The sequence below is a fragment of the Ursus maritimus genome, unplaced genomic scaffold (assembly GCF_017311325.1).
Source record: "Ursus maritimus isolate PB19 unplaced genomic scaffold, ASM1731132v1 scaffold_8, whole genome shotgun sequence".
Taxonomy (NCBI): Eukaryota; Metazoa; Chordata; class Mammalia; order Carnivora; family Ursidae; genus Ursus; species Ursus maritimus.
In genome coordinates, this window is record NW_024426996.1 from 70,810,975 (window position 1) to 70,838,728 (window position 27,754).

At 45.3% G+C, this 27,754-nt stretch overlaps 1 protein-coding gene across 9 annotated transcripts in view; it reads right to left on the minus strand.

Annotated features, from left to right (window-relative positions):
- BST1 (bone marrow stromal cell antigen 1) overlaps nucleotides 1-27,754 on the minus strand; it is a 52,995-nt gene that overhangs the window by 23,921 nt on the left and 1,320 nt on the right. For 3 of the 9 annotated variants that reach the window (XR_005833386.1, XR_005833384.1, XR_005833385.1), the window contains exons 2-8: nucleotides 26,551-26,680; nucleotides 24,957-25,092; nucleotides 22,115-22,197; nucleotides 19,169-19,245; nucleotides 18,526-18,618; nucleotides 15,499-15,585; nucleotides 11,912-11,971 (exon numbers count right to left, since the gene is read on the minus strand). Coding sequence is in view for 5 of the 9 variants with exons in the window: in XM_008685785.2 (XP_008684007.2) it covers nucleotides 6,232-6,337; nucleotides 11,912-11,971; nucleotides 15,499-15,585; nucleotides 18,526-18,618; nucleotides 19,169-19,245; nucleotides 22,115-22,197; nucleotides 24,957-25,092; nucleotides 26,551-26,680 (772 nt within the window). In the remaining 4 variants the exon portion in view is untranslated. Of the gene's footprint in view, nucleotides 1-1,549; nucleotides 1,612-5,911; nucleotides 6,338-11,911; nucleotides 11,972-15,461; nucleotides 15,586-18,525; nucleotides 18,619-19,168; nucleotides 19,246-22,114; nucleotides 22,198-24,956; nucleotides 25,093-26,550; nucleotides 26,681-27,754 lie in introns of those variants that run through there. The other 6 variants (XM_040624876.1, XM_008685785.2, XM_040624877.1 and 3 more) reach the window with 6 other exon arrangements.

Sequence of the window (27,754 nt, forward strand, 5' to 3'; positions counted from 1 at the left end):
TGGGCAGGAGAAAACAGGAGGAGGAGTATGGGATTTTTCTTTCTATTCCTCAGACCTGATAATCTTGCTCAGTTTTAACTGCAGTATTGATCCCTTCACGTAGCAACTGCTCCCTGGGTCGTGGTCGGCCGGGGTGAAGCACGGCGACACCCACACAGACACGTGGATAAAGACTCTGTCCTCCAGAAAGACATAAAAACAAATGCAGTAGAGACCGGAACAAAGTGAGACGTCAGGAAGGAGGTGAGCAAAGGTACTGGATGTGGAGGCCCTGGCTGAGAATGGGGAGCTGAGAGGGCGCCCGGAGAGCACAGAGGGTCTCTGAAGACACGAAGCTAGAAAGGCAGTTTGGGGTCAAATGGAAAGATCTTGAATATTAGACTTTAAAACATGGGTTTTATTTTGCACTGATGATTTTGAACTAGGCCTGATGCAATCGGGACCCCAGCTTAGGACGATGGCCCTAGCAGTGTTCCAGAAAGAAGTTAGGCTGGAGGGGAAGTGCATCAGACGCAGGGACACCAATCAGGAGGCAACTCGATGTTTGAACACAGCATTTTAATGAGTAAAAAGCTTAGAACCTGTGATTTAACGATTCTGCGCTCGATTACATCCCTGATGTCAAACCAAACCTTGTTTCGTATGTTTAAAAATATGAATATGTGTTTGAAGACACGTAGAGGAAAATGTCCACTACTTTGCATGTTGGGTAACAGAGGGTATCTATTGCCTTTTTCCTAATTTGCAGGTATTGTTTAAAATTTTGCAAGTGAGGGGTGGCTGGGTGGCTCAGTCAGTTAAGCATCTGGCTTCGGCTCAAGTCAAGATCCCAGGGTCCTGGGATCAAGCCCCACCTCTGGCTCCCTGCTCCGCGGGGAGTCTGCTTCTCCTTCTGCCCCTCCCCCACTTGTGCTCACTCTCTCTCTCAAATAGATATATGAACTCTTTAAAGAAAATAAGTAAAAGGAAAAAAAAAGAAAAAGAAAATAAAAATTTTCAAGTGAGCAGGTATTATTTTTATATTCAGAAAAATTATGTTTTTATTTTTTTCAAATAACATTTTCTTTTTCCACAGAAACCCATTTACTCACTAGGTTACTGGCAGCGTCTAGAGAAGTCACAGGCCAGGGTGCTGTGAGTGGCTGTGTAAGTTGCCTGGTAACTGTGGCAACAGGAAGGCAGCGAACGCCGTGTTCTCGAACCTGGCTCCAGAGACCCCTTGGCTGCCGCTCCCGTGGGATTAGCCTGCGGAGCACTGGCCCCGAGACAAACTGCGGACTGGAAGTCAGTTGGGGCCCTTTCTCTTCCTTTTTAGGGACCCCAAGTTCTTACGCCACTTGTCACCCTCCCCCCTCCGCTCCCCTGACCCAGACTCATAATATGTCATGCATTCCAAGTGTTTTACTGAAGGATAGCATAAATACAGAAAAGTATGACACGTGATTTTTTTTTTACGATGCTTTTAAGCTTGTCTTGTACCATCCCTGACCTCCTCCAACAAAACTTACATTAAAAGAAAATTAAAGGGCGTCTGGCTGGCTCCATGGGTAGAGCACACGACTCTTGATCTCAGGATCATGAGTTCAAGCCCAACGTCGAGTGCAGAACTTCCTTAAAGTAAATAAATGAATAAAATTACATCAAAAGAAAATTAAAGCATCACCCACCCTGCATTTTCCTCTCCAAAGCCCAGTTCATCCGCCCATTTATTCTCCCATGAAACCCCCACGTGGAATGTTCGCTTCATCTGGGTGTGGCTGGGCCAGGTTTGCAAAGAGGGGTGGGTCTTCAAAGAAACTGCAGGCCCAAACAATGACAAGACAATGGGGATGGACCATGTCAGGGGAATTCGCAGGAGCGGGGGCTGGGAGGACAGAGGCCAAGAACAACAGAGGCTCCGGTGGGAGACCGTGCCAGAGGGTTCTGAGAGGGGGGTGATGCTTGAGGTGGGTCTTAAATACAGTCTGCAGGAAGGGCAATCCATGCAGAGAGACAGCATGTTCAAGTCCCCTAGGACTGGGAGAGTAGGGCACATCCGGGTTATGACAAGCTATGTGGTTTGATGGTGCCTGGCTGGGTACAACCTCTCTAAGATGCTGACAGACACCACGCTTACAAACCACACCAGTGGCCACACTAATGAACATTCTGCCACATGCCGGATCTTGCACTGCATTCCTCTCCGTTCTGTCTCCCACAGTCTGTTGACTTAAACCATGTTGAGCTGGACCTGGCTCCCAACCTGGCCCACTCTCTGTGTAGACAGGACCTCCAGGGAGCTCCAGAGTGTCCTGGCTTGGAGGAAGGAATCTACTATTCCACCAGGTGCCTGAGTGGCTGCTGGGCATGGAAGCTGGAAGGTGTGACAAGTAACTTCAGGAAGCAAAGCTAGCTGGTGTCCATATCCTGGGTAAGGCCATGCTAGGAAGTCGCAGATGGTCCAACACATGAGGTCCAAGAGAGCCAGGGAGCAAAGCTGACACGTAAAGAAAAGGGTCGGGACGCCTAGTGGCTCAGTCAGGTAAGTGTCTGCCTTCCACTCTGGTCATGATCCCAGAGTCCCAGGATCGAGCCCCACATTGGGCTCCCCACTCAGCGGGGAGTCTGCTTCTCCCTCTGCCCCTCACCCCACTCGTGCTCTCTCTCTCAAAAATAAAAAATAAAAGAAAAGAAAATAGAAAAGGACCGACAACAGAGAACAATAATCTAGTCCCTGGATATGTATTAGGCATCTTTTATACGCCAAGCCCTGGGCCAGGGGCTGAAGATCCCGCCACGAGCAGAGTTAGTCCGTCCCTGCTGTGGCTGCTGTGGGTACCCACAGCATGGCGGGTCTGTTGTGAAAGCCAGTGGCCTTCCTGCTTAGGCCACGGGGTGTCTGCTCTGGCTGGCCAGGTTGTGCCCCAATGCTTATGTATTTTTAATGCCATCTTTGGTCCCTGGCCTTGTTTTTAACAAATGTATAATTACAAAGTGAAAAAAGGAAAAAACCCAAAAAACTCTGAACCTGACCTAGATTGGGACTGTTGGTCAGGGAGAGCTTCCCAGAGGGAAAGACGCTGGAGCTGAGATCCAGAATGTGAGCTGGAGATCATTGGTGGACACGGAAGGTTAGCACATTCTGAGCCATGGGCAGAGCCAGACCGTTTTGTGGATAGAGTTTGGTTGAATCTCTCAGAGGACGTGGTGGGGGAACTGAGAGCTGGAAAGGCTTCTGAGCTGGTTTGGGCATCAGAGCCTGCTAAGGTCTGAATGTTTGTGTCGCCCCAAAATTCCCCTGTTGAAATCCTGCTGCTTAAAGTAAGGGCTTGGGTAGGTGGGGCCTTTGGGGTGCTTCGGCCGGCGGGGAAGGCAGAGCCCTCCTGGCTGGGATCGTGCCTCCTGGAAGAGCGCGGGAGAGCCCCTTAGTGCCCCGAGCATGTGAGCCTGGCAGCACGGCGCGAGCCTCTGAACCGGGCAAAGAGGGTCCTCCCCAGAGCAGCACGGTGCTGGTGCCTTGCCCTTGCCAGCCTCCAGAACTACGGCAAAGAAACATCTGCTGTTGGCAAGCTCCCCAAGGCTGTAGTACTTGGTGATAGCCGCCCAGACGGACTAAGACGGTACCTTTTTGGTGGGGCAGGAGGGACTGGTGGGATTCACGGAACAGAGGGGGGGGGGCTCCGACCGCTAACGGCAGAAGTGCAGGGATGGCAGCTCAGCACTGCTGTCTACACCGAGCTTAGAACGAATGTGCACAGCAGTCCATCCAGCTGTGTGCACACGGGCAAAAATGGTCACCTCGGGCTGCAGCAGCCGTGGCACCACTGGGTCCCCACCAGCACTGCCCTTCCCCCTGGACAGTCTGTGTCCTTGGCCGCATCTCCGGTTTACCTCTCCCCTGAAGGGGAGCCTCCTTCACGTGCACCTGACGGGGGTGAGCTTTATGTCACGTGTCTGCGTCCCAGCTTCCAGGGCTGCTGGGAAAGCAGGCTGCTAGCTTCTTTCCTGGGGAAGTGGGACTTGAAAGGTAGGAAAGCCCCCTCCCCCCGCCCCCCGGTGTGCTGGAGACCTGTTGTTGAGCCTGGAGGTATCCTTTGCTAAGATTGGGCACCGCTGGAGCCTCCATTGTCCTGTTTCTTATCTATGAAACAGAGCCACTTAAGACAAAATAAAACACCATTTGTCTGGCAATACTTCCACTCAGGACCAGCTACATAATTTGCAGGGCCCACTGAAAAATGCACATACTGGGCTGCTTGCTCAAAAATTTAGAATTTAAAGACAGAGCCATAAGAGCATTAGACCAAGCTGGGCCCTTCTGAGCGTGAGTCCCTGTGCACCTGCAGGGAACACATGCCTTTGAGGCTGGTGCTGCTTCCTCCTTCCTCTGCAGCCAGTAGGGTTGTTTGGTATGAACAGTTGTCTAATCTAGTGTTGCTAGACACAACGGAAGAGAGGGAACTCAAATTATATTCTTTATAACACAATATCTAGTAAGGTCTGGGTCCTTCTAGAAACCTATTAGAGTTCATTTGGAAGGCATCACACAGGAACCTACACAGGGAAAAAGAAATGATGAAACTCCAAGGTTGAACTGAGAAGAAGAGTTGCTTTGGCAAGGGTGTTCATCCTTCCCGTCTGAATAACAACGCCCTATCGCTTGTTATGGGATGTGGTTTGTCATGGTGGGTGAACTGGGGCAGGATTTTGAAACATTACAGATGTTTCCTTCCTCGCTTTCTTCCTTCTTTCCCTCCTCCCTAGCCCCCTCCTCCTCCCTTCCTTCCTCCCTCCCTCTCTTTTTGCTTTCTTTTTTTCTTTCTTCTTTTTTTCTTCTTTTTTTTTTCCTTTCCTTTTCTTCTTTCTTTCTTTCTTTCTTTCTTTCTTTCTTTCTTTCTTTCTTTTTCTTTCTTTCTTTCAACCTTGGTCGAATATATCCTTTGAAGCTAAAGTAAGACGTCCATAGGCCGATAGTCCATGCCAAAGGCTACAAGTGTTTATACAAGGTTTATATAAAAAGAGAAAACATCCCAAAATTCAGCCATCACTACCAGGCTTCTCCAGAACCCCATAGGACCTTAGCTAGTAAAAGAGAAAGCTGGAAATTGTTAATACCCATGCTCATATGCATGGAGGACTCTAGTGCGTGTAAATGTGTTGTTTTGGTTTGGTTTGGGGGGGGGTAAATTTTATTTATTTATTTATTTATTTATTTATTTATTCATTTATTTATTTAAGAGAGAGAGTGCGCACATGAGAAGGAGTGCACGAACAGTGGGGAGGGACAGAGGGAGAGGGAAAAGCAGACTTCCCTCTGAGCAGGAGCCCTGACACATGGGGCTCGATCCCAGGACCCTGGGATCATGACCTGAGCCCAAGGCAGATGCTTAACCAACTAAGCCACCCAGGTGCCCCTAGATGCCATGGAAGTGTACGTCTAATTTCTGCCTACAGTGCTCAGGTGGCCTTCTACCAATTGAATGATATTCCATTCCTACAGATAAACCAAACCATATGAAGACATGTCCCTATTATTGGACATTGTGAGTTTCTCCCCTCCCCCCATTATATATAACCATTAAATGAACAACTTTTTTAAAAATTAAATTATATATTTATTTGACAGAAAGAGTGGGGGGAGGGGCAGAGGGAAAGGAAGAGGGAGAAGCAGACTCCCCACTGAGCGGGGAGCCTGAGGAGGGGCTCAATCCCAGGACCCTGAGATCATGACTTGAGCCAAAGTCACACTTAACTGACTGAGCCACCCAGGCGCTCCTAAACAACCATCACTACGCATAAATCTTTGCGTGCCAAATATATATGTATACACTTATATAGTGTGTATATATCTTAAGCTATCAATAAGCACGCAGTGTGGCCCGCTGAGGATAAAGGAAAATGCAGAATAAATACAAAATTTAGTTCTATTAGAATTTCCTAAAAATATTTTTTATACAGCAATAGTCTGGGTATCAATGCTTTGTATCATTATGAAATAAGAAGCTAATAACTCACTTTAATTCTAATGCAGCAATGTTAACCTGTTCAATAGGACTAAAATGAATTTCTTATCTCTGAAATCCCGAGCACCCGTATCATTAAAAACCCCTCTCAGGACATCGTTTTCCCAGCAGGAAGCTTCATGAAACAATGGAATCACCTGATATGCACAGAACAAGAAGGATGAATGTGCAAAGGGCAGGCTTCGGGGGGAGGGGGGGGTTGGTTAGGGCCACACAGCAGAGCTTCCAGTTACATTTGAACAGCTGAAGCCAGAGCCACTAAGAGAAGAAGGATATGGCTGGCACCATGTTCTGCCCAGAGAGGTGGGACTCCTCTTTGAGCAGATGCTGCTGCCCTGCAAATCAAAAAGGAAAGAAAGAAAATTTCAGTATTGGTGTGTGGCGCCTACTTTCAAAAATATACAGACACGCACACTGCGGAAAAAATGAAATAGTACAGAAAGTATACGGTGAAAAGTAAAAGTGCCTTGGACTCCCCATCCTTTCTTTTTTTTTTTTTTTAAGATTTTATTAATTTATTTCAGAGAGGGGGAGAGAGAGAGTCCGAGCAAGCATGAGTGGGGGGAGGAGGAGAGGAAGAAGCAGACTCCCCGCTGAGGACCCTGGGATCATGACCTGAGCTGAAGGCAGACGCTTAACCATCTGAGCCACCCGGGCGCCCCATAGACTCCCCATTCTTACGTTCCACAGAGAATCATTGTCGACGGTTTGAGTCGGCTTTCGAGGAATGTGACCCCTATACTTAAGTTGTGTATACACCTACACACACCTTCACGTGCCCTTTTATCTAAGCACAAATGGAATCTGCAACTTTTTTCACCTAACATCAGATTTTGGACATATATCCATATTGTACATATTAGTTACTTCATTCTTTCTTACGGACGAATCCTTACCGTATGAACATACCGTAAAGGTAGCTAAGCTAACCTCCCTGCTGACAGACATTGTATCACTGGAGTTTAACTAGTGAGGAAAAACCTATCTTGACATTAAGACACTGAGAGAGGGAGGACCTGGCCAAAAAATGGTCTCTGTCCATAGCAGAAAGAGTCTGATCACTAACTGGATTTTTTAAAACAGAAATTACTGAATTTTTAAAAACCAATTGAAAGATACATTTCTTAAAATCGTGAAACAGTCTAATGTTGGCTTGGAAATTTATCCCGTGGTTTTGGACTCCACTGAGTGCTGGTCACCCCTTTTTTGTTTATATTTATTGCAGCATTATTAACAATTGCCAGGATACAGAAGCAACCTAAGTGTCCATCCATAGACAAATGGAGAAGGAGGATGTGGTACGTACACACACACACACACACACACACACACACACACACAGGAATATTACACAGCCATAAGAAGGGATGAGAGTTTTATCATTTTCAACAACCCAGATGGACCTAGAGGGTATTATCCTAAGTGAAATAAGTCAGACTGAGAAAGACAAATACCATATGATTCACTCATATGTGAAACCTCACAAGAAAAAAAAAGGCACAACATAGGGAATATAGTCAATGATACTGTAATAGACTTACCTGGTAACAGATAAGTCTACTACACTTGTGAGTACAGCTTAATATATAAGCCTACTGAATGACTATGCTGTGCACCAGAAACTAATCTAACATTGTGTGCCAACTAAACTCAAAAGATATTTTTTTAATAAAAACAAAATAAAGGAGGGGCATCTGGGTGGCTCAGCCTGTTAAGCGTCTCCCATTGGCTTAGGTCATGGTCTCGGGGTCCTGGGATCAAGCCCCCTGTTGGGTTCCCTGATCAGCGGGGAGTCTGCTTCTCCCTCTCTCCTCCCCCCGCCCACGGCTCGTGCTCTCTCTCTTTCTTTCTCTCTCTCAAATAAATAAGTAAAATCTTTAAAACAAAACAAAATAAAATAAAAGGAATCTTAGGCAGCCCACACGTTTGCGCTAGGGCTCCTCCTGCTGGACATTTTCTACAATTGCACTTCTGATTCCGTTAATATCTCACTTGATTTACTCAAAATTGATTTTTTAAATTCAAAATAATTAACAAATACAAGGGTATATTTATGATTATTATAGTTTAAAAGATTTTTTAAAGGTTTGTTTATTTACTGTAGAGAGGGACAGAGAGAGCGCGGAGGTGCAGAAGGAGAGGGAGAAGGAGAGCAGCACATCCGGTACTGAGCATGGAGCCCAACGCAGGGCTCGATCTTACAACGCTGTGATCCTGACCTGAGCTGAAATCAAGCGCTACATGCTTAACTGACTGAGCCACCCACGCACCCCTATGTTTATTCTTTTAGAAAAATAAAATATTACAGAAGGAAACACATTATACATAATGAGGGTCTCCATCCTTTTCCAGTTCTCACTCCCCTTCCTAGAACTAACCCCTGATAGAGCTCATGTCCTCAGACCTACTTCATCATTGATGTCCATTATCAGGCACGAATAGAAACATACAGTTTTCTTTTCCTTTTCTTTTCACGACTGGGTTCATGTTCTAGGCCTTTATTTGTCACATTTTAACTTAAACTTTTCCTGTCTCTGTGAGGTTGTGCTTGAGGGCAGCTTTCATGCAAAGAAAAAAAACACTATTTGCAATTACTTTGGCTTAAAAAATTAATTCTAGCTATTAAACGTATAAATTCAAAAACTTGATTTCCCCATACATTTCTCTATTTAATTTATGAATCATATTTTTCTATTTAAAACCCGGGGCGGGGGGGAGTGCCTGGCTGGCTCAGTTGCTAGAGATGTGACTCTAGATGTCAGGGTTGTGAGTTCAAGTCCCATGTTGGGGCTAAAGCTTACTTTAAAAAAATTAGGGACCTCTGATAATAACTTTTATTACAAGTAATCTCTGCCCAACATGGGGCTTGAACTCATCAGCCCGATATCCAGAGTCACATGTTCTGCGGACTGAACCAGCAGGTGCCCCTGATAATAACTTGTAAGGGAGCTTCATTCTTATTCAAATTTCCTTGAATATTTTTAACTCAGGTTATTTTGGGCTAAGTTATTTTAAATTTATCTTTTCAAATGGTACATTTTCTTTTTAAAGTACTTCAAATGACTTTAAATGAGCAAAACCTTCTCAAATACTTCATTCTAGTAAATCGAATAAGTGTATAAAATTTAATCTTCATTCTCTTAAACATTCCATTTCTGGCTAAAAACTCAGTAAAATCTAAGTAGCTATCTTATTGAAAAATAACTTTCAACTAAAAATCCCAAGTCTGATATATTTGGAATCACAGGGCTATTGCAACAGCTATTTTTATATGCTAAATTCTGTAAAATGTTGCAAATGAATTAAATATAAAAAATGTAAGTCGTTCCCAAACTTACCACAGAACTATTAATAATATGAGTTGGATTTATATAAACAGCTGTTTGTTCCATTCTAAACCTTTGCAGATTAAAAGTCCTTTACTCCATTATTCCTAAGCAAGCAGAGGTTGGAATTCCCACTTCTGTGTCCTGGGGTGTGTTGGGGGAGGAGGGACAATGCATTTTGGACACAGAATTTGGGCCAAGATGAGAGACTGGACCTTTCTCCTTGACCCTGACTGACAAAATGAGTCCTTATTGAAATAACGTGAGTACGTCTGTTTTCTCATACCCTCACCAATTCTGTAGATTATCATTGTACTGAGTTTTTGGCCAAAACTAGAGCCTGCAAGCCTTTAAGTTTGTTTTCTACATATTTTTTCACTTTAATTGTTCACAAGAATTTTTCCATATTGCTGTACGATTATCCTATCACCGCCCCCCCCAGTTTTATGGAGATATAATCTACATACATTATCTACATTCTATTCCATCCAGTAAATGTAATCCTTTGACGTAACCATTCACTTCTCATTAGATATTTAGGTCCAGCTCCCAATGCTCACACTTTGGATTCAGTATTATAAAGAATGCTTTGATGAAAATCTTTGAGCACATAGATTGTGCCCACATTCTGAATCGTTTCTTTAAAAGCGAGTACCGTAAGTACCTTAAGGTCTGACTTAGACCAAAGATTGCGAATATTTTTATTATTCCTAATACATATTGTCAAATTGTTCTCCCGAAGCAATTTACAAACTTACAATGGCATCAAGCATTGAATAACACTTTGAAAAAAAATTTTTTTGCTATTTTTGGCTAAGGTATGTCCAAGATATTGAGGCGAAAACTGCACCTCATTATATTTGTATCTCATTATTACTAGAAAGATGAAATCATTCTCCATAGTTGCCAGTTGGGGATCATCTCTTGCAAATCGTCCATCAATATTCTTAGCTAAGTTGTTTTAAAAAAGAGATCAGTAGGGGCGCCTGGGTGGCACAGCGGTTAAGCGTCTGCCTTCGGCTCAGGAAGTGATCCCGGCGTTGTGGGCTCGAGCCCCACATCAGGCTCCTCCGCTATGAGCCTGCTTCTTCCTCTCCCACTCCCCCTGCTTGTGTTCCCTCTCTCGCTGGCTGTCTCTATCTCTGTCAAATAAATAAATAAAATCTTTAAAAAAAAAGAGAGAGATCAGTAAAATTCCTTCTGGGGCAATGAAAGTGGAAGAAAACCTGGCAGAGCGTGAAAGAGGGTTTTATTCTTGACAGTCAGTGGAATGGGGAAAGAACTGTTATACATAAATCTTTTCAACAATCGCTGGAAGAATGCCCAGACAAAGTAAAGAGTAGATCAGGTACTTTAAATTCCTTCCTTATCTGCTGTGGTGTGAACCACGGTGACATTTTGAGGCAGTGTGGTTTAGTGGGGAAAGCAAGAACTTGACACACAAACTTGGCTTCTGTTTCTGGCTCTAGCCAGCCCTGAGTGACTAGGAGATCGCTTAACCCCTTCAGCATCGCTGATGGGGATCGAGTTGCCCACCTTTCAGGAATGTGGTTGGAAGGAAACAAGATGATGACTCCAGACTGCCGGGCTGGAAGCCTGACATGTCCAAAGTCCCTGGAAAGTTCTGAGGACAGGTAAGGAGAGCCACCCTCATTCACCTGACACCCCCCGCAGTAGAGGAGGTAAACTGAGGCACAGGGGGGCCAGGGTGTCACCACCTGCCTGTTTCAGGAATGGCCATGTAGGGTGCCATGGTTTCACAAATAGAAATTTTGCATAATCTGTATCATATAAAGTTGACAGTCTGCTTAAGGGGACAAGGAGTAAAAACATAAAGACTTAAGTTATGCTGTAACACTATGGATATCTACCTCTCCAGGCCTTCTGAGGTCCTCAGCTCACCGGATTGCCTGTCCTATGAAATCCTCCCAACAATCCTACTCCCCTTTCCTCCACCTAAGTGACCTATTGGTTTCTGTTTCTTGCAATCAAAATCTGGAACTTATCTATATACGACCACCAGACACATCTCCAACTCTTGCAGGACATTTGTCATTCCTTTCGGCTGCCTGGCCGAATTGAGACAGACTCATTAGGGTCTACGCAGTAATCCAGGCGGGCGATGACCAGGCTGGTCCCAGTAGGTGACTGCATAGTCCTTCCTTCTCTCTCTTTCTGTGTCTGTCTCTCTCTCTCTCTCTAATGGGCTAGTTATACAAATGAACAAAACAGTCTATGTAACACACACAGCACAATGTCTGATTAGTACCCTTCCCCTCGTGGATGGAAGAATGGGTCCTCTAGACATGAGGGAGCTCCCACTATGTGCCAACCGCGGCAGCACGGCAGGCTCTGCTCGGCCAACACGGCAGGAGTTCAGCTCGCTTGGGCATATGTTCTCCAAACCTGCACCGACCTAGCAGCTCAGAGAGACGGAGAAGCGCAGAAGCACAGACCTTACTCGGCAGCCAGGTTATTTTAGGGCATGGGTGTTAAATCAAACTGCCGTTCATCAGCGTTCCGTCAATGGTAAGGCCTGGTTATCTTGGGGCAGCAAGGAGGCTGGATCAGACTTCTACTTACGAATTCAAGGCACAGTCAGGATGGGTGCTGTGGTCCACACACTGTAAGAGCTTCACTGGTCTACAGAATGAAAAGAAAGAACATTCAAGGAATTATTTAAGTGACTCTCACTCATCAAACATTTATGGTGTGCCTGCAAAGTACTGGGGCTACAAAGTCTCTGACCTTAGAGAACACACAAACTATTTCCTTTTTTTTTTTTTAAGATTTTATTTATGTATTTGAGAGAGAGAAAACGAGCATAAACAGGGGGAGTGGCAGGGAGAGGGAGAAGTAGACTCCCCGCTGAGCAGGGAGCCCGATGTGGGGCTCGATCCCAGGACCCTGGGATCATGACCTGAGCCGAAGGCAGTCGTTTAACCGACTGAGCCACCCAGGTGCCCCCCATACAAACTTTCTTTTTAAAAATATTAGCCAGCATTTATTGAGCACTTACTATGTACCAAGAAATCTGATTATGGATTTTACATAGACTATGTCACTGAATCCTCTCAACGACCAAATGGAGCAGGTATTACCATCTCCAATAGACAGCTGCGAACACTGATCAGAGTGTCTTGCCCAAGTACACACTGTAGCAGCTGTGGAGCTGAACTTGAACATTGCAGGCTCACGCCAGAGCCCAAGCATGGGACCACTTCCGTAAGGATGGACAGTCTTGCTTGGAAAATCCTCTTGATGAGGTCTTTGGTGAGAAAGTCGGATTTGAAGCGCACGGGTGATGGCTATGCCCAGGTTTCAGCAAAGAAGCTGCACCGGTAAGCAGCTCTGTGCAGTAGAGGGAAAAGATGCAGAGTCCCAGGAGGGCAGGGAAAGCAGGAGTGAAGAGAGGAGCTGGGGGGAGGGGGGGCCCGGGTGGCTCAGTCAGTTAAGTGTCTGCCTTCGGCTCAGGTCATGATCCCAGGCTGCTGGGATCAAGCCCCGCATGGGGCTCCTTGCTCAGCTCCTCTCTGCCTGTGCTTCCCTTGCTTGTGCTCTCTCTCTGACAAATAAATAAAAAATCTTTAAAAAAAAATAGAGAGGAGCCGGGTAGCTGTGGCACACGGGGCACTAAGGAGGAGGCAGGCCAACGGGGCTCTCTCCTGGCCAGGTGGCTGGAAGGGACTTTGGAAAAGCAGAAAATATGTTGTTCGCTGTATGGCTCCCCAGGACTCGCTTACTCTCTGGTAAAGTCTACACTGTGCAGGTATTTGTTATGACGATATTTTGTTGTTGCTGTTTTCTGCCCCCCACCCTCAAAGTCATTGGGTTTCACGGAGTCTGGCTCAATACAGAGCTCACAGAAATCAACCAGGAGGCAAGAGAGGCTCTGAAAAGAGAAGACCCGGACAAAATGTGCAAGAATCTTGGGGAGAACTCCTGATGGCCACAGGACAGAGGACCATGTCACCTGAATTTTGTGGGGCAAGAGGTTGTCAGTTACACCTCGGTTGGAGTTCAGTGTGTTAACCATGGTCACTCTCCCATGGTTAGCCTCTCGTTATCTCCTCTGTGCTCCCAGGAGCTTTACAAAACCCGAGATGAACACCAGAGCCCATGGGCAGTAAAGAAGTGGGAGAGGGGGAGCTGAGCCAGGCTTGCCAGGGAAGAGCCCTTAAGGGCAGCACAGGTGGGGACAACACTAGAGCAAGTGAAAGCAGACTGAGTCCCTGGGGATAGCCGTGAGCAGGGAAGGAGACCTGGGCTCTGGCCTCAGTCACCACACTTGACCTGATGACGTACAAAGACAGCCTCCTCGAAGGAGTTCCTGGGCCAAAGCAAAGTGGTCCCAAATGCAGAATTTTTAGGCACAATTTTCTCCATCATTGAGCTGCTTTAGCAAAGAACTGCCTTTTAAGACAGATTTATGAAAATCTGGTGCTTTCTTGTGGTGATGAGCACCCGGTGTTGTACTGAAATGTGGAATCACTATATTGTTCACCTGAAACTAGTATTGCACTGAATGTTAACTAACTGCAATTTGAATAAAGACTTAAAAAAATAAAATCCGGTGCTTAAAGAAAGGAAGGGTCCTATAGTAGAAAGAAAAAAAGCATCCTTCAAAGCCATACAATGCTGGGTTCCAAAGTCAGCTCTGTCACTGAGTGGTGACCTTGGAAAACTTACTTCATCTCTCTGACCCTTAATTTACCCATCCACGGAAAAGGGATATTTATATAAAGCTTAACAACAGACACAAGCAATCTAAGACAAGTCTAGAGAGAGATTACTATTGTGGGCAGGCAGGAAGGCCGGAAGGGAGGGTGAGGGGAGACTCAGCCGCTGGGTTATGTTGTTTCTCGATCCAACATGTGTGTGTTGAACTTGGGAAAATTCATCCCACTGCGTACTTATGATTGGTGCATTTTCCTGTACATAGCCGATAGTTCCCCAAAACACTATTTGCTTTGTTTTGTTTTTAACAGAGGGTGGTAACACCTCACTTTTGAGTTTCCTGAGAGCATTAACAGTAACAGATGAGTACACTGGTACAGCACCAAGCTGTGGAGAACAGCTCTGTGGGGCTCTTATCTGGTGAAATGGGGGGAGACCAACCCATATTTCCAGTGGGCTTTGCTCACAGAGCTAATGAGAAGGCCCAGTGCAGCAGAGCCAGCGGATGGTCGTGAGGGCTGGACAAGACTGCAGATGGAATTTCCACTCTGCCACACCTTCAAATTTTCAGGAAAGCCACTAAGTCCTTGCAATGTTGCACTTCCAGCCTGAGGAACCAAGCCAGGCGGCAGACTTAGGCACTGAGGCAGAGAAAAGCAGGAAGCAGCAAGGTAAGGAGTTCCCAGTGCAGGAGAGGGTTTTCAGCTGTACTAGGGTTTTAGCCAAGCTTATCGAAATTTCCAAGACTTGGGCGCCTGGGTGGCTCAGGCGGTTGAGCATCCAACTCTTGGTTTCAGTTCAGGTGGTGATCTCAGGGTCGTGAGATCGAGCCTGGAGTCAGGCTTCTTACTCGGTGTGGAGTCTGCTTGAGATTTTTCCCTCTACCTCTCTATCTGCCCCTCTCCCACCACTCCTGCACACCGCACTATCGCGCTCTCTCTCTCTCTCTCTCCCCCAAATAAATAAGTAAAATCTTAAATTGCCAAGACTCAGGAAAGCCCTCAGGCAACACTTGTTATAAGTACCTAAAGTACTTAGCCCGTAATGTGCTCAATCAAGGGTAGCCGTTATTATTTTCCTATGCATCTCCCTGTAAGCATCTCAAACAAACCCACCCTAGCACCTATCTTGGGCAAGGATCCGTGGCATCCAAGGATGCAGGGACCACAGTGCCTGTTCTCAGGTTACTCACCTGCCAGAAGCAAGCAAGAGGAAACAGGACATATACATACACACACACACACACACCCAAAAGGGTTTCTATTTGTCCTTGAAGCATCTTTGAAAAGGGCTCTGGACAAAAGTGGGTGGGACCCCGGCAGAGCCCTGGCCAGAAGGGACTCCCAGCCCTCACACCCCAGAAGACACAGCCCAGAAGACACAGTCCTGTGGCCTTAGGGCTGATCCCAGCAGAACACATTCAACAGCCTCTTGCCGTCCAAACTCACTGCTCCACCTTTGAAACCGCACACTGATTACGATAGACCACCTACGGGTGATCGTTAATACAGCTGTACTGAAAACCCATTTTCCTCAGTCTGTCTTCCAGGATTTTCACACTGCCTTCTCCACAGGATTCCCTAAAATATAAAAGCATATAAGTAAGATTAAAGGAGGAGAAAAAGGGAAGCTGTTTCTGGGTGAATTAAAATTTCCCATGACCACGTGTTTCCTGGGTTATTCTCCTCTCTGGGGGAATATGCGGAAGTAACCCCCAAAACTGCCGCTTGCGGGGAGACCCGCAGCATCCCAGAAGGGGGTGCGCCGAGGACAAGGTTTGTGGGTCCAGCGCACTGGTAGGACCTGCTCTGGTGCATGCGCAGTGTGCCCCGGAGCCCTCGCCATCAACACACCTCAGTGACGCGCCCCAGGCCAACACAGTGCTGCCAGCTTGTTCACCAGACAGTGTGTTAGGCCAGGCTTTAAATGAAAACAAGAACATACAAATCAAAAATTATCAAAAAATGCAAATAAACACAAGGAAAAAGAAATCACCCCAATTGCTTATCACTAGGGCTAAGTGCTGCTGACATTTTGGGGTATAGCCTTTAAGACGTTTGAAATACATTCATTCCCACGAGACTTTTAAAATATAATAAGCTTCTAGCTGTCCAGTGCATTTTGTATTCTGCTTTGGCGCATGTCTGTGTGCGTATATATGTACGCACACGCATACATATATACTTCTGTGCCGTTATTTTTAAATTCCTGTATGGTCTCCCTTACGGAATCAGAACATGATTCATAAAAGCAGCCCCCACTTGTTGATGACCAAGGTTGATTCCTATATTTTAATGTCACACTAAAACTACCCTTCATTTTCAAACACATCCTTAATTCTTTGTTTTCTTAGCCTAAAATCCTGGAAGTAGGATTTCAGGCACTAGCGTTTTGCACGCCATGTAAGGCTCCTTGATAGTGTTAAAGCACAGAAGTTCTACTGAGTAAACCTGAAAATCTAATTGGCTTTATTCAAGGATTCAGGAATAAAGCGGCATCCCTTCCAGTAAACAGGCAGGCAGCTCTAAGTCCTTGGAAATGGAAGGCTTTGTAAGGTCAGGAGGGTGTGACAAGGAAGTTATTAGCAAAAGAAAGGAAAGGATTATTGCAGGCTGGCTCTTCTCTTTGTCGGAAGGGAGAGGCCAGTATTTAGTGTACAGATGACCTCACTACTGCTGATAAGAAAATTTCAGATGGACTGTTTAAAGATCACATTTCTGGGAGAGGTTGAAGCTTGGTTTGCTATTGTGGGGAGAAATGACTCCATTTGGGACCCACTGTTACTTTTTTGTTGTTGTTACGGAAGTACAGTTTGATATATAAGGTGACATTAATTGGGCCTGTTGTTTCTTTTCCAATAACAGGCAGTGCTAAATTGCACCCTCTGCCGCCCACCCCGTCAAGGTGTGAGTATTCATTTCCCCACTCCCCCATCCACTGGGCGTCCTGCCTCCTGTGGCCATAATTCAGTGGGGTCAAACAGCACGGACACAGCCTCCTCACTGTAACACTAACAGAGAGGAAGTCTACAGAGTGGAAATGAGGGATTGGAGGAAGTTTTCACAAAAGAAGTGGCATTCTAGGCATGACAGGAATGATGAGGGCAAAGTGTGGAGTGAAGTCTTGTTTTAGAACCCAGCCAAAATCTGGGAGGAAGTCCTTCTCCAGGACAGGCTCACTACTGAGAATTTTTTAGAAAACAATGACGTGGAGGTTACAGGACACCTGGATATAGAAGTCAATGGATTAGTGTACTTTTTTTTTTTTTTTTTAATAACGGCAGCTAAAACAATGCTAACCACAATCAGGTATCAGCCTTATTGTTTTTAGCTCTTTTGTCTATAAGGTTGTTTTTTTTCCCCTAAAATCTGAGCAGTTCAGGACCCCCTACTTCCTTAGCTCATGACCCATAACTCCACTCCGTGGCACAAACATACAACCACGTGCTCTGGGCCCTTTTATCGTCTCCTCTGTAGCAGACACGTTGGTCCAAGATAACGTTGAATTGCAATTTCCTTATCTCACTAAAGATAGGTTCAAAGGGCAAGCTGCCTCTGATAGAAACATTAAAACAACAAGCAAGTGTAATTTCTAGACAAAGAGCAACTTCCCACAGAAAGAAGAAAAATAATATACACTGTTTTTTTGTGCAACATAAGTATAATTTGTCTTCTGGGAAGAGAAATGCAGATCCTGGTATTACTATGTAGTAAGTCATTTGCAGGCTTCATCTCTTGTTTAAGAGACAGGAAAAAATAATCCCTCATTACACGGTGAGTCTTAGACGGTTCTAGAGGCCTGAAATGGGGAAGTTGCTAAGATTCTCCCAAAACATACTCACTGGGGTTAGCAATACTTTTCATCAATGCTCTGAAGAGCAAGGCCCCAGCTGGCCTCTGAAGAAGCCTGACATGGCTGAACTTGAACCAGGGTGGGCCTCCTTGGCTTGTCTCTGAATCATCTGGGTTTACGTTTCTTATCTTCCCTTTTTTTCCAGCAATGCTCCTCACTGATGAGAAGAATGAAGTCAGGCTTGCCTCTATATAAACTCAAGTGGTTTTCCAGAAAATATGGATCTTAACAGTTTCCTTGGCCAGTTATCCGAGGCCTAGTTGTGGAAACGGTTGTTCTCTGAGAATAAAGTCTTTATTACATAGTCCTTGGGTCAATTCTGAGAACTCCTGCTGGGGGCTTTCAAACAACCAGGAGGAGAAACAGGCTTTGACCCACACAAATGTAGAAGGACCTTTCCTATCCAGTGCTACCCAGGTAGCTCAGAAAGGAACCCCATTTTCCTTGGCTGAGAATAGTAACTGAATAAAAGAGGTCTTTTCTCTGGGCTCGGGACTGGTTAGTGGCATTTCCAAAAAGTCAAGGCTTTGTCTTTCTTTACCCATGACATTTGAAACAGAGAACAGTGTTGTTTCCCAAAAAATGAAAATGTGAAACGGGTTTCACTATATCTTATTCAAGAGAAGCATGTTTGCACAATTACCATCACCAGTAACACTTTGACTTACGCTTTTGGTCTTCCAATATCATGCATAACCCAGATCTCAATTCGTGTGATTTTATCCTTCTGGAAATAGGGAATTTCAAAATCTGCAAAAAAACTGAGAAACACGAAAGACATGTTTTTAAAAAGATTTTTTTTAATTTGTTTATTTAGAGAGAAAGCGAGAGAGTAAGTGAGCACGTGGGGGGCGAAGGAAGAGGGAGAGAGAGAGAATCTCAAGCGGACTCCACACCGAGACCCTGAGATCAGGACCTGAGATGAAATCAAGAGTCAGACGCTTAACTGACTGAGCCAGCCAGGCACCCCGATATTTCTCAGAGTCCTAAAGCAATAGGATACTTTTCCCATTCCATTGGTAGTTGATTTACACATTACTTCTGTTGGAAAACTTTCAGGGTATTCGGTGGGGGTGTTTTTGGCTTTTATTTTTAGGTTACTTATTTCATTCAGGCATTCATTAGCTATTAACCATAGAGATGCAGAGTCATGCTCTGACCTCCAGGCCATTCCACTGTTTTGCTTTCCTGGAGTTTACAAAAGCAAGCATTATGCTGGTAATTAAGACAGTTTTCTTAAGCTTACATTTGAAAAAACTAAATAAACGTGTTGGCATTCTTTGTTGTGTTTGTTGATGCTGGTTTTCTTACCCTTTAATGGGATAGGCTCCTGCTGGCTCTGAACCATTCAGCATGACGTGGATCACCCCAGAACTATCTCTTGAATACTGTAAGAAGAAACAAGAATTTTGAGTAAATTAATACATGTTATTTTTCAGCTGCAAAATGAGCAATTTCTTAAAATTGACATTCCTCAGTGTGAGCAAGAATGTACTAAATTTGGTATTTCGTGCAGCTGGTAGGGATGCAACTGGCGTATCTTGGAACGCAAATTGCTTTGAAATGTCAAAAACGCATAGACTCTGCGATTCCATGGCTGGGAATCTACTCCAGGAAGACCATGTGAAATGATCAGTTTCCAGCATTGTATCAGCTGGAATAAACTAAAGTACGCAGCCAAACAAAATCACAGTGGCTTTAAACAACAAAGATTTATTCCATGCTCACGTGACATATCTTTATCCCAAGTCCACTGGGGTTTTGTTCCCTATGTCATCGCTCTGGGACCTCAGCTGACGAAGAGTCCCTACTTGCAAAGTCGTTGATTGTCAGGGAAGGGAGAAGGGGACAGTGGCAAATCACAGACCAGTTCTGAGACATTTCCACCCAGAAATCATACACACTCCCTCTCATATCTCATTGGCAAGTTACAAGAAGTCACAAGCAAGTAACGTCAACGGGCAGGGGAACGCAAACCACGTGTGCAGAAGATAAGCCAGACATATTTTGTAAACAGCTCTGAGGACCATCACAAGCATCGCGCACAAAGGTGTGTACTGTGGCATTGTTTGTAAGCCATTTAAAATAGTCAACAACAAAGGAGCGGCAAGTAACCCATAGTACCGAAGTGTCTGAAATATTAGCCAGCCATTAATAAAACTGCAATAGATTTGCAAACGCAGAGGAAGTACGGATATGTAAAGCAAAATGCAATATTAGGAAGACAAAGCACGAGCTCTACTATGCTAAAAATAAATGGGCAAAAGTCTGGGAACATTAGTCAACCCCCCAAAATTCCCAAGGAAGAGACAGATCCAGAGACATTCCCAAATCTCCACTTTATGATGCTACCGGAACATGCAATTTCCCTGATGAAAGGTTTATACCGGAGTGAGGTGGGGGGCTGGGGAGGCACATGGCACTGAGAGATGACTGGACTTAGTGATGCCCGTACCGGCGGCAGCAAAGCAACAATACACTTCGTGTCGTGCATGTCTCGGGGTGCTCCAAAGACTCAGTGCTAATGGTCGTGGGCAAGTCCACAAATGTGAAGTCTGAAGACCGCAATGCCGAAGGAGTTGCCTTCAGGCAGTAGGCACATACGTGATTAATTTCTTTATCTGTATTTTCTGTTATTTGTCACTTTTTATCCTGAGCAGCTATTACATTGATAAGAAAAAAATGTAATAAAAAATGCATGCAGATACAATGAGGCTCTATGATGTAGTGGTTGAAAAATTTGTTCTCCGGCTCCTCCACGTATTAGCTCTGGAATAAGTCTGCTTAATAAGTTGAATAGAAAGAAAATACATAAATTAAAAAGATAAGCCTGCTTAAGTTTCTTGATCTCTTTGTGCCTCATTTTTCCTATCTGTAAAACAGGGGTCATAAGGGTCCCTAACTTCATAGGATTGGTGTAAAGATTAAATCATTTAAAATAATAATTATTGGGGCACCTGGGTGGCTCAGTCGGTTAAGCATCCGACTCTTGGTTTCAGCTCAGGTCATGATCTCGAGGTCATGGGATCGAGTCCCGTGCCAGGCTCTGGTTCTCAGTGCAGAGTCTGCTTGAGAGTCTCTCCCTCTGCCCCTCCCCCCACTCACGTGCATGCTTTCTCTCTCTCTAAAATAAATAAATTTTTAAAATCTTTAAAAAAATAAATAAAAATAAATTAAACACAATAATAATTATTAACATGTGTTGAATACTTCTCTGCTACAGTTCAGACCGTCTCATCACTAAACTGCCTCTCCTTGTGCACAGACTATCCAGCATATTCTAAGGGCTCATAAAATGTGGGCATGATTCTTAGCTCCTTTCCGAGAATGTCGACATTGCCCCTGAGTTGCGGTTATGATCCCACATTCAGGTGATGATGCCCCCGTAGCCTCCATGAGGGGCTCTAGCAGCCCAGTGCTCGTGGAGTGGAGTCTCCACTGGAAATGGAGCCCCCGGGTAGTGAGCATAAATGGGGTGCTCCCACTGGAGCAGCAGGAGAGCTCAGGAATAAGCAGTGACTTTGGCTTGGAGCTGACCTTCTGTCCCGCTCCAAACCACACCGTGGAAGAGGATTTAACCAAAGTCATCTCACTCTGATCAACAAGGGACCCAGTGGACCCCTGGGGATCCAGAATGGGACAAAAGGGACATGGACAGCCCCGAAAGGGAGTTGTTGGTGGTGGGTGGCAGGACCCTGAAGTCAATATGGCTAACATTTAATAGACTGTCACCATCCCTGGTGGCTGTGTTCTCTGAGGAATAGACCTTCGGTAAGGGGCCATTTCTGTGTCTCCAGTTTACCTTCCCCTCACCTGTCACCCACTACCTCCTATCACCTCCTCTATCATGACTAGCCGTCTTGGGGACATTTCTGACCCCCACATCTGGATTTCAGATGTCCCAGGGTCTCACATAAAACAGGGGCCACCCCATTTTACATAGCAAGCAAAATCGCATTGATTCCAAATACTCAGAGCAGCCAGAACATGACAGTGCTAATAGTGCCTGTGTTATACCCGCATCTACACCAACACTCACGCGTGTGTGGGCTGTGCCAGGTGCTGCACGATTTAGGCCCTTAAGCCCTCACACCATTATGGAGCAGACAGAGCGAATCAGAATGTGGCAACCATGGACAGAAAGAGAGGCTCAGGGACGTTAAGTCATGACCCGACGGCCCTGTCTCTGAACCCTTCAATCCTGTGTTCGTGGGGGCCCACGTGTGCTCAGCATCCTAGCGTCCTTCCCAAGCTCACCTGCATAGACGCCCTTCTCCAGAAAGAATCCACGGCGTTGTTTTCACAATCTTCTGATGAAGGGCAGGACTGGTAATCGAGTCCTGAGGGGAAAATGGACAAACGTGTTTCATTCCAAACATTGGATCAGAGAAGAATTAATTTAAAATATTCGCTGCCCCACAAAACCTACTTAGCCTGTGTTTACAAGTCTGACGTTCACAGTTCTGCCTACCCCATCCACAAAGAACCCAATCTCTGATAGAAAGGCAGGTGTCATTTTGCTCTGCACAAATATGAGGAAGGCAGTGGGCTACTGAGTGAGGCTGCCGACCACCACGCATCAGATGCTCGCTCCGCGATTTCTTTACTGAGGGTCCAGTGAAGTGATTAAAAAAAAATCTTTGCTCTGTTGGGTGAAGTGCCTTCTCCAGTGAGCCCTGGTCTTGGAAGTAAATGCAACAAAAATACACCAAGAAAGTGATAGTCCTTAGCCAGAAAACAGAAATTTTGTGACATTTAAAATAGATAAAGTGTTAACATGTATTACATTTTAAAAATTCTAACGACAGGGGTGCCTGGGTGACTCGATCGGTTAAGTGTCTGACTTAGGCTCAAGTCATGATCCCAGGGTCCTGGGATGGAGCCCCATGTCAGGATCCCTGCTCAGAGGGGAGCTGGCTTCTCCCTCCCCCTCTCCCTCCGCCGCTCCCCCTGCTTGTGCACTCTCTCTCTCAAATAAATAAATAAATTCTTTAAAATAAATAAGTAAATAAAAATAAATAAAATAAAAATTCTAATGACAGAATTCAGCAGCCATATAATGGGACTTGTCCCCCATTTACTCTGTAAAAAGGGAGAAAGAGCTCATTGACAAGTCCCTCCAGAGAGAACCAAAAAGGGCAAAATGTGTAAGTCTGAAGGGAAATATGGGGAGTTTCCATGCTCCCTGAGGGCCCATCACCCTCCCAGCATCTGTGTTCACAAACTCAGAAGCCCTCTGAACCCCACCACGGGTTTTATGAGATTTCATTAGGCAGACACGATTGATTAAATCATTGCCTTTGTGATTAACTCAATCTCCAGCCCCTCCTTCCTTCCTGGAGGACAGGGATGGGGCCCAAAGCTCACAGGCTCTAATCTGATTTTCCTTGGTCTTTCTGGCAACCAGTCCACATGTGAAGCTATCTAGCGACCCCTAACCACTAGCCATGTCATGATCACACAAAAGACACTCTTATTACTCCTCACATTCCCAGGGTTTTAGGAGCCGTGTGCCAGGAACTAGGGACAACAACTGAGTATTTGTGATTATACCATACTCTCCTTTCCTTCACATTCTTTTCCTCAGACTCCACACATCCCTGCTGCAGGATAATCAGACAGACTTCCGGGTCACTGTCTATTGGATGAATGGCCATGTCCACTGACCTGAACCCTGCAATTTTCCCATCTCTCTCCCAGTGAAAGCCCCATGCTGTCTGGCCCTCCTTTATTCCTCTAGCCTCATAGCCTACTACTTTTCTCTTTTCTTATTGATGTCCTTGCTGTTCCTTAAATATGTCAGATACACTTCTGCCTCAGGGCCTTTGCACTTGCTGTCCCCTTTCTCAGGAAATGTTCTTCCTCAACTCCTTCAGATCTTTGCTCAAATAGCTTCTCAGTGAGGCTTCCTCTGGACACCAATGTAAACCTGCAACACTGTCCTCCCTCTTCCTCACCCTTCTAGCACTTCCTACCCTCTTTTCCTGATTTGTTTCTCTCTGTAGCCCATGTAATCTTACGGCAGACTATTTGATTTTCCTGTGTCTTGTCTTATCTCCCCATCTGTAATGTAAGGCTGGAGTATTATTTTCCTGTTTTATTCTCTGCTGTGTTCCCAGTGCCTAGAGGCACAGAGTAGGCACTCTACGGCTTGTAGTTGGATAAATGAATGAATGGAAGAGGATACACAGAATGGAGCTTAGGCTAACTTTTAAAGTGACTCCAATACCCAGGCAGGAGGAATCTCCGGTTTTCATGAAGGGAACACGTCCTCCCACTTCCTTTCCTGATCACGCTTCAAAACTCATTGAGAACCAAGAGCCGCTGGGAAGCTTCCTGGATACCTGGCCTAGGCTGGTGACTGTGCTACTGCTTAGGTCCGGCCTTTCCTGCCTCAGAGCACAGCATGCAAGGAAATGCTCCTCACAAGGCTATAAGCCCGCTGAGGATGGGGACTGCTATATCTCCAGCTCTCCGAAGGCTCTGGATACACAAGGAGAGCTCTTATTACCATCAGGCCAGCCCTTGCGACTTTCACTATGATTTTAATCTCAAACTGTCTTCTGGTACTTGGAGTGGCATTTAAGAGCACAGGCTTCAGATCCATCAGAAGAGGATTAACTACTGGCCCTACTCGTTTGAGTGATTTAACCTCCCTAAACTTCAGTTTCCCCTTCTGGAAAATGAGAATCATGAGGCTGGGTTGGGCAGGGTTGGGAGCACACGCTCTCGAGTTGGACAGTCCGACTCTGCCGCTTCCTAGCTGTTCACTTCTCAGCAAGTTTCTTAACCTTGCTGTGCCTCAGTTTCCTTATTTATCACAACAGGGATTAGGAGAGGACCTATCTCTTGGGGCTGCTGCAGAGATTAAACTAGTTAATATATGTCAAGGGCTTAAAGAGTACTCAGCAAAAGATAAGTAAGTGCTTTCTCTCTAGTATTATTCTTATTAATTATTATTATTACCACCTACCTCAGAGGATTTGGGGGGAATCAAATGAGACGAATGCATAGGAAAGCATTTAGCACAAATGGCAAAGGCACAGATCGACTTAACCAGGAGCTCTTACTTTCCTGGCGATTTGTCTGGAAGTCTTACCGGAGCCATTTTCCTGTCGACACCAGCTCAGAAAATCGCCAAACCTCCCGTACAGAACATTGCACAGAGGCATCAAGCGCCGGCCACTCTCTGTATAGCTCGTGACAAGGAGGTGGTTGTTTTCCCAGAACAGGGACTAAGGAGAAACAGACACAAAATAACATGAAAATGAAATCAAAGCAGATCTATTTTTCAGCCAGGCAGTGCATTTCTTATTCCAGTCTGACTTGCCCCACAACACTTGAACTTTCTTTGTCTTTGTCTTTGTTTACCCGTTCAGGGAGTGCCACGATCTGTCCTCCCATCATTCCAAGGGTATCATGCACACATTAACAAAGTACTTTCCCAGTAGTAATTACAGATATTAATCTCTGGATTTAAAAAGAGATCAAAGGACCTGGGTTCAAATCCTGGCTCTGTCATACACTAGATGTGTGATCTTGAGCAAGGCATGTCATAGCCCTGTGGCTCAGTTTCCACATCTGGAAAATGGGGAGCACGAGCCCTTTCTCTTCTTCCATAGCTGTGTTCAGGATGATACGTCACCACAAAAAGCACTTTGGAGGGTGTAAAGTGCCTCAGAAATATGTTACTTTTATATTGTCTTTTACAGTTTCCACTCTACTGCTACAGTGTTTTCAGACAACCGTAATACAAATAACAATATCCCTCTCAGGATCTCATCAGACCCTCAGGAGTCCAGCTGGGCTATGCCTAGCCTTGAAGCTTCCCGAGGGCAGGGGCTGTTTTGTTCCCCATTGCAAGCATCCTCAAGCCTTAGCACTAGGTCCAACACTCGGCAGGAGCTCAGTAACAACCTACTGAGTTCATCAACTAGCATCAAAATCTATGAAAGAAGAGAACAAAATTTAGGGTTCTTCGTTTTACTGGCAGGGAGGCAGCGAGATTCAAAATGCAACATATTCTTAAAAATCAGTATTTTCAATCTATTATGTCTCTGAACCTTTCAGCTCCATTTACAAATGTAAAAAAACACAATGTTAAGATTTTTTCATTTGTAAACATCAATGTTACGTGATTTTACAATGAAAAATCAGGTTAAGAATTATGTTGTCGAGAAACCAAACGAAGCTATCTGGCTTTCTTTAAACTTTTCCTAAGCAAGCATTTTATGTAGATTTTCTCATTTATTTTCATTTTATTAGAACACAGACGTGTGGTTTTCTTAAAGAAATTGGTACTGAATAGATAGAAGCTTAAGGTCCCTTAAAAGGAGGGATGGGTCTTCTGGGAAGATACTGAGGTTAAGGGTCTTCTGAGTCACTCAAAAGTTCAGGCCTTTGGGGCCAGATAGGACAAAGTTACTCAGCACTGGCTGGGGGAAGAGGGCAGGAGAGAGGTGTGGCAAGGTCCTATCATAGTGATTCCCGCACAGCCTTGTTGATGTAGGACAGTTCCTTCTGCCCAGACAGGCAGGAGACCCAGAATTACCACTGGAGACAAAGATGCCTTCCCATCAGAGAGCTCAGGTGAGTTTGCTGCTTGATTTTTGGGGGAAACTGAAACAGGCGCCCTCAGGGTCGCAAACACCTGACCCATGCACCCTCTCTCTCGACAGAGAGGAATGTTTTACCTTGTCTCTGGGAATGGAATGTCTGGAGAGGTTAATAAACAGGTCGTAGTCTGAGGGAAATACAGAACAAGGATCCTTCCGCAGCAGCACCATTCTAAAGGCCTCCCAGAGAGCTGTGCAGTTCTTGTCCCTGTACGGCAGCACACGTGAAAAGAAGGAGAAGAAAAAACAACACATCATGAGGTGTCGTGAAGTATTGCCATTTCTCTCTAAGTACTCCAACAGCTTTCCGAGCAATTTTGCCATTTATCAACTCTGCAGAACTAGGCACAAAAAAGACAGCAGATTGTCCTGTCTTGTGCATTAACCCCCATTCAGACGAGGAGAAGAAAAACCTAGGTGATGGATTTGGAAATCCGACAGTGGAAATGGCTCTCAGACAGTCTCAGACACATTTTTCAGAGATAAGGAACACTCTTGTCCCCTGCGGGCCCCCAAAGATGAGCAGAAAAGGTACTTTGCTGCAGGACGACCATTCCCATAAACCCAGGCTCCCAACTTCAGGGGCCTCTCCATTGAGACTTAAGGTCCACTGTGCCCGGGGCCACGTGTGATCAGGCCGGTGGACGACACCTTATAAAACCAGGAATGCGCACTGGGTGTTGAGAAAAGCTGTTTTCACCTCCTGCGAGTGTTACTTAGGGATAAGGTTATCAGGGACCACAGTGAGAAGTTACAAGGAATACACTCTCTTGTTCTCCAGCATGCTCATTGTCAGCTTCACAAGTCCTATAGAACCACCCCGTTCCTGGGAAAGCCCAAAGGTACTCAAGAGAGCAGCGGATGTTCTTGGGAAATTCCAGAGTTAAGCAAACCCTTTGAACGCCATGCTCAAAAGATTACAAAAGTTTTACTAAGTACCTGTGACTAGGTTCCTGTTTGTAGGGACAAACTGACCCAAATGTTGTTGGCTGGCAGCCTAAAGCAGCCCTGAAGTTTGTGTTAGAGGAGATAGTCTTTGAGAACTATCTCCCTGTCTCCTTTGAAAGTAATAAAAACCGTCTGCTCAAGCCAAAGGATCTGGGCTGATCTAGTGGCTGACACCCCACGCCGTCACCCTTTGTATTAGGTGACACTAAGGCAGACAGGATGCCCTCTGGTGACAGCCACAACTCTTCAAGTCCATCCTAGCTTTCCAAAAACATTTCCCAAGGCATTTGTAACTGTCGATTTCTTGTGTGGGGCAGCAGGTAATATAGGTGTT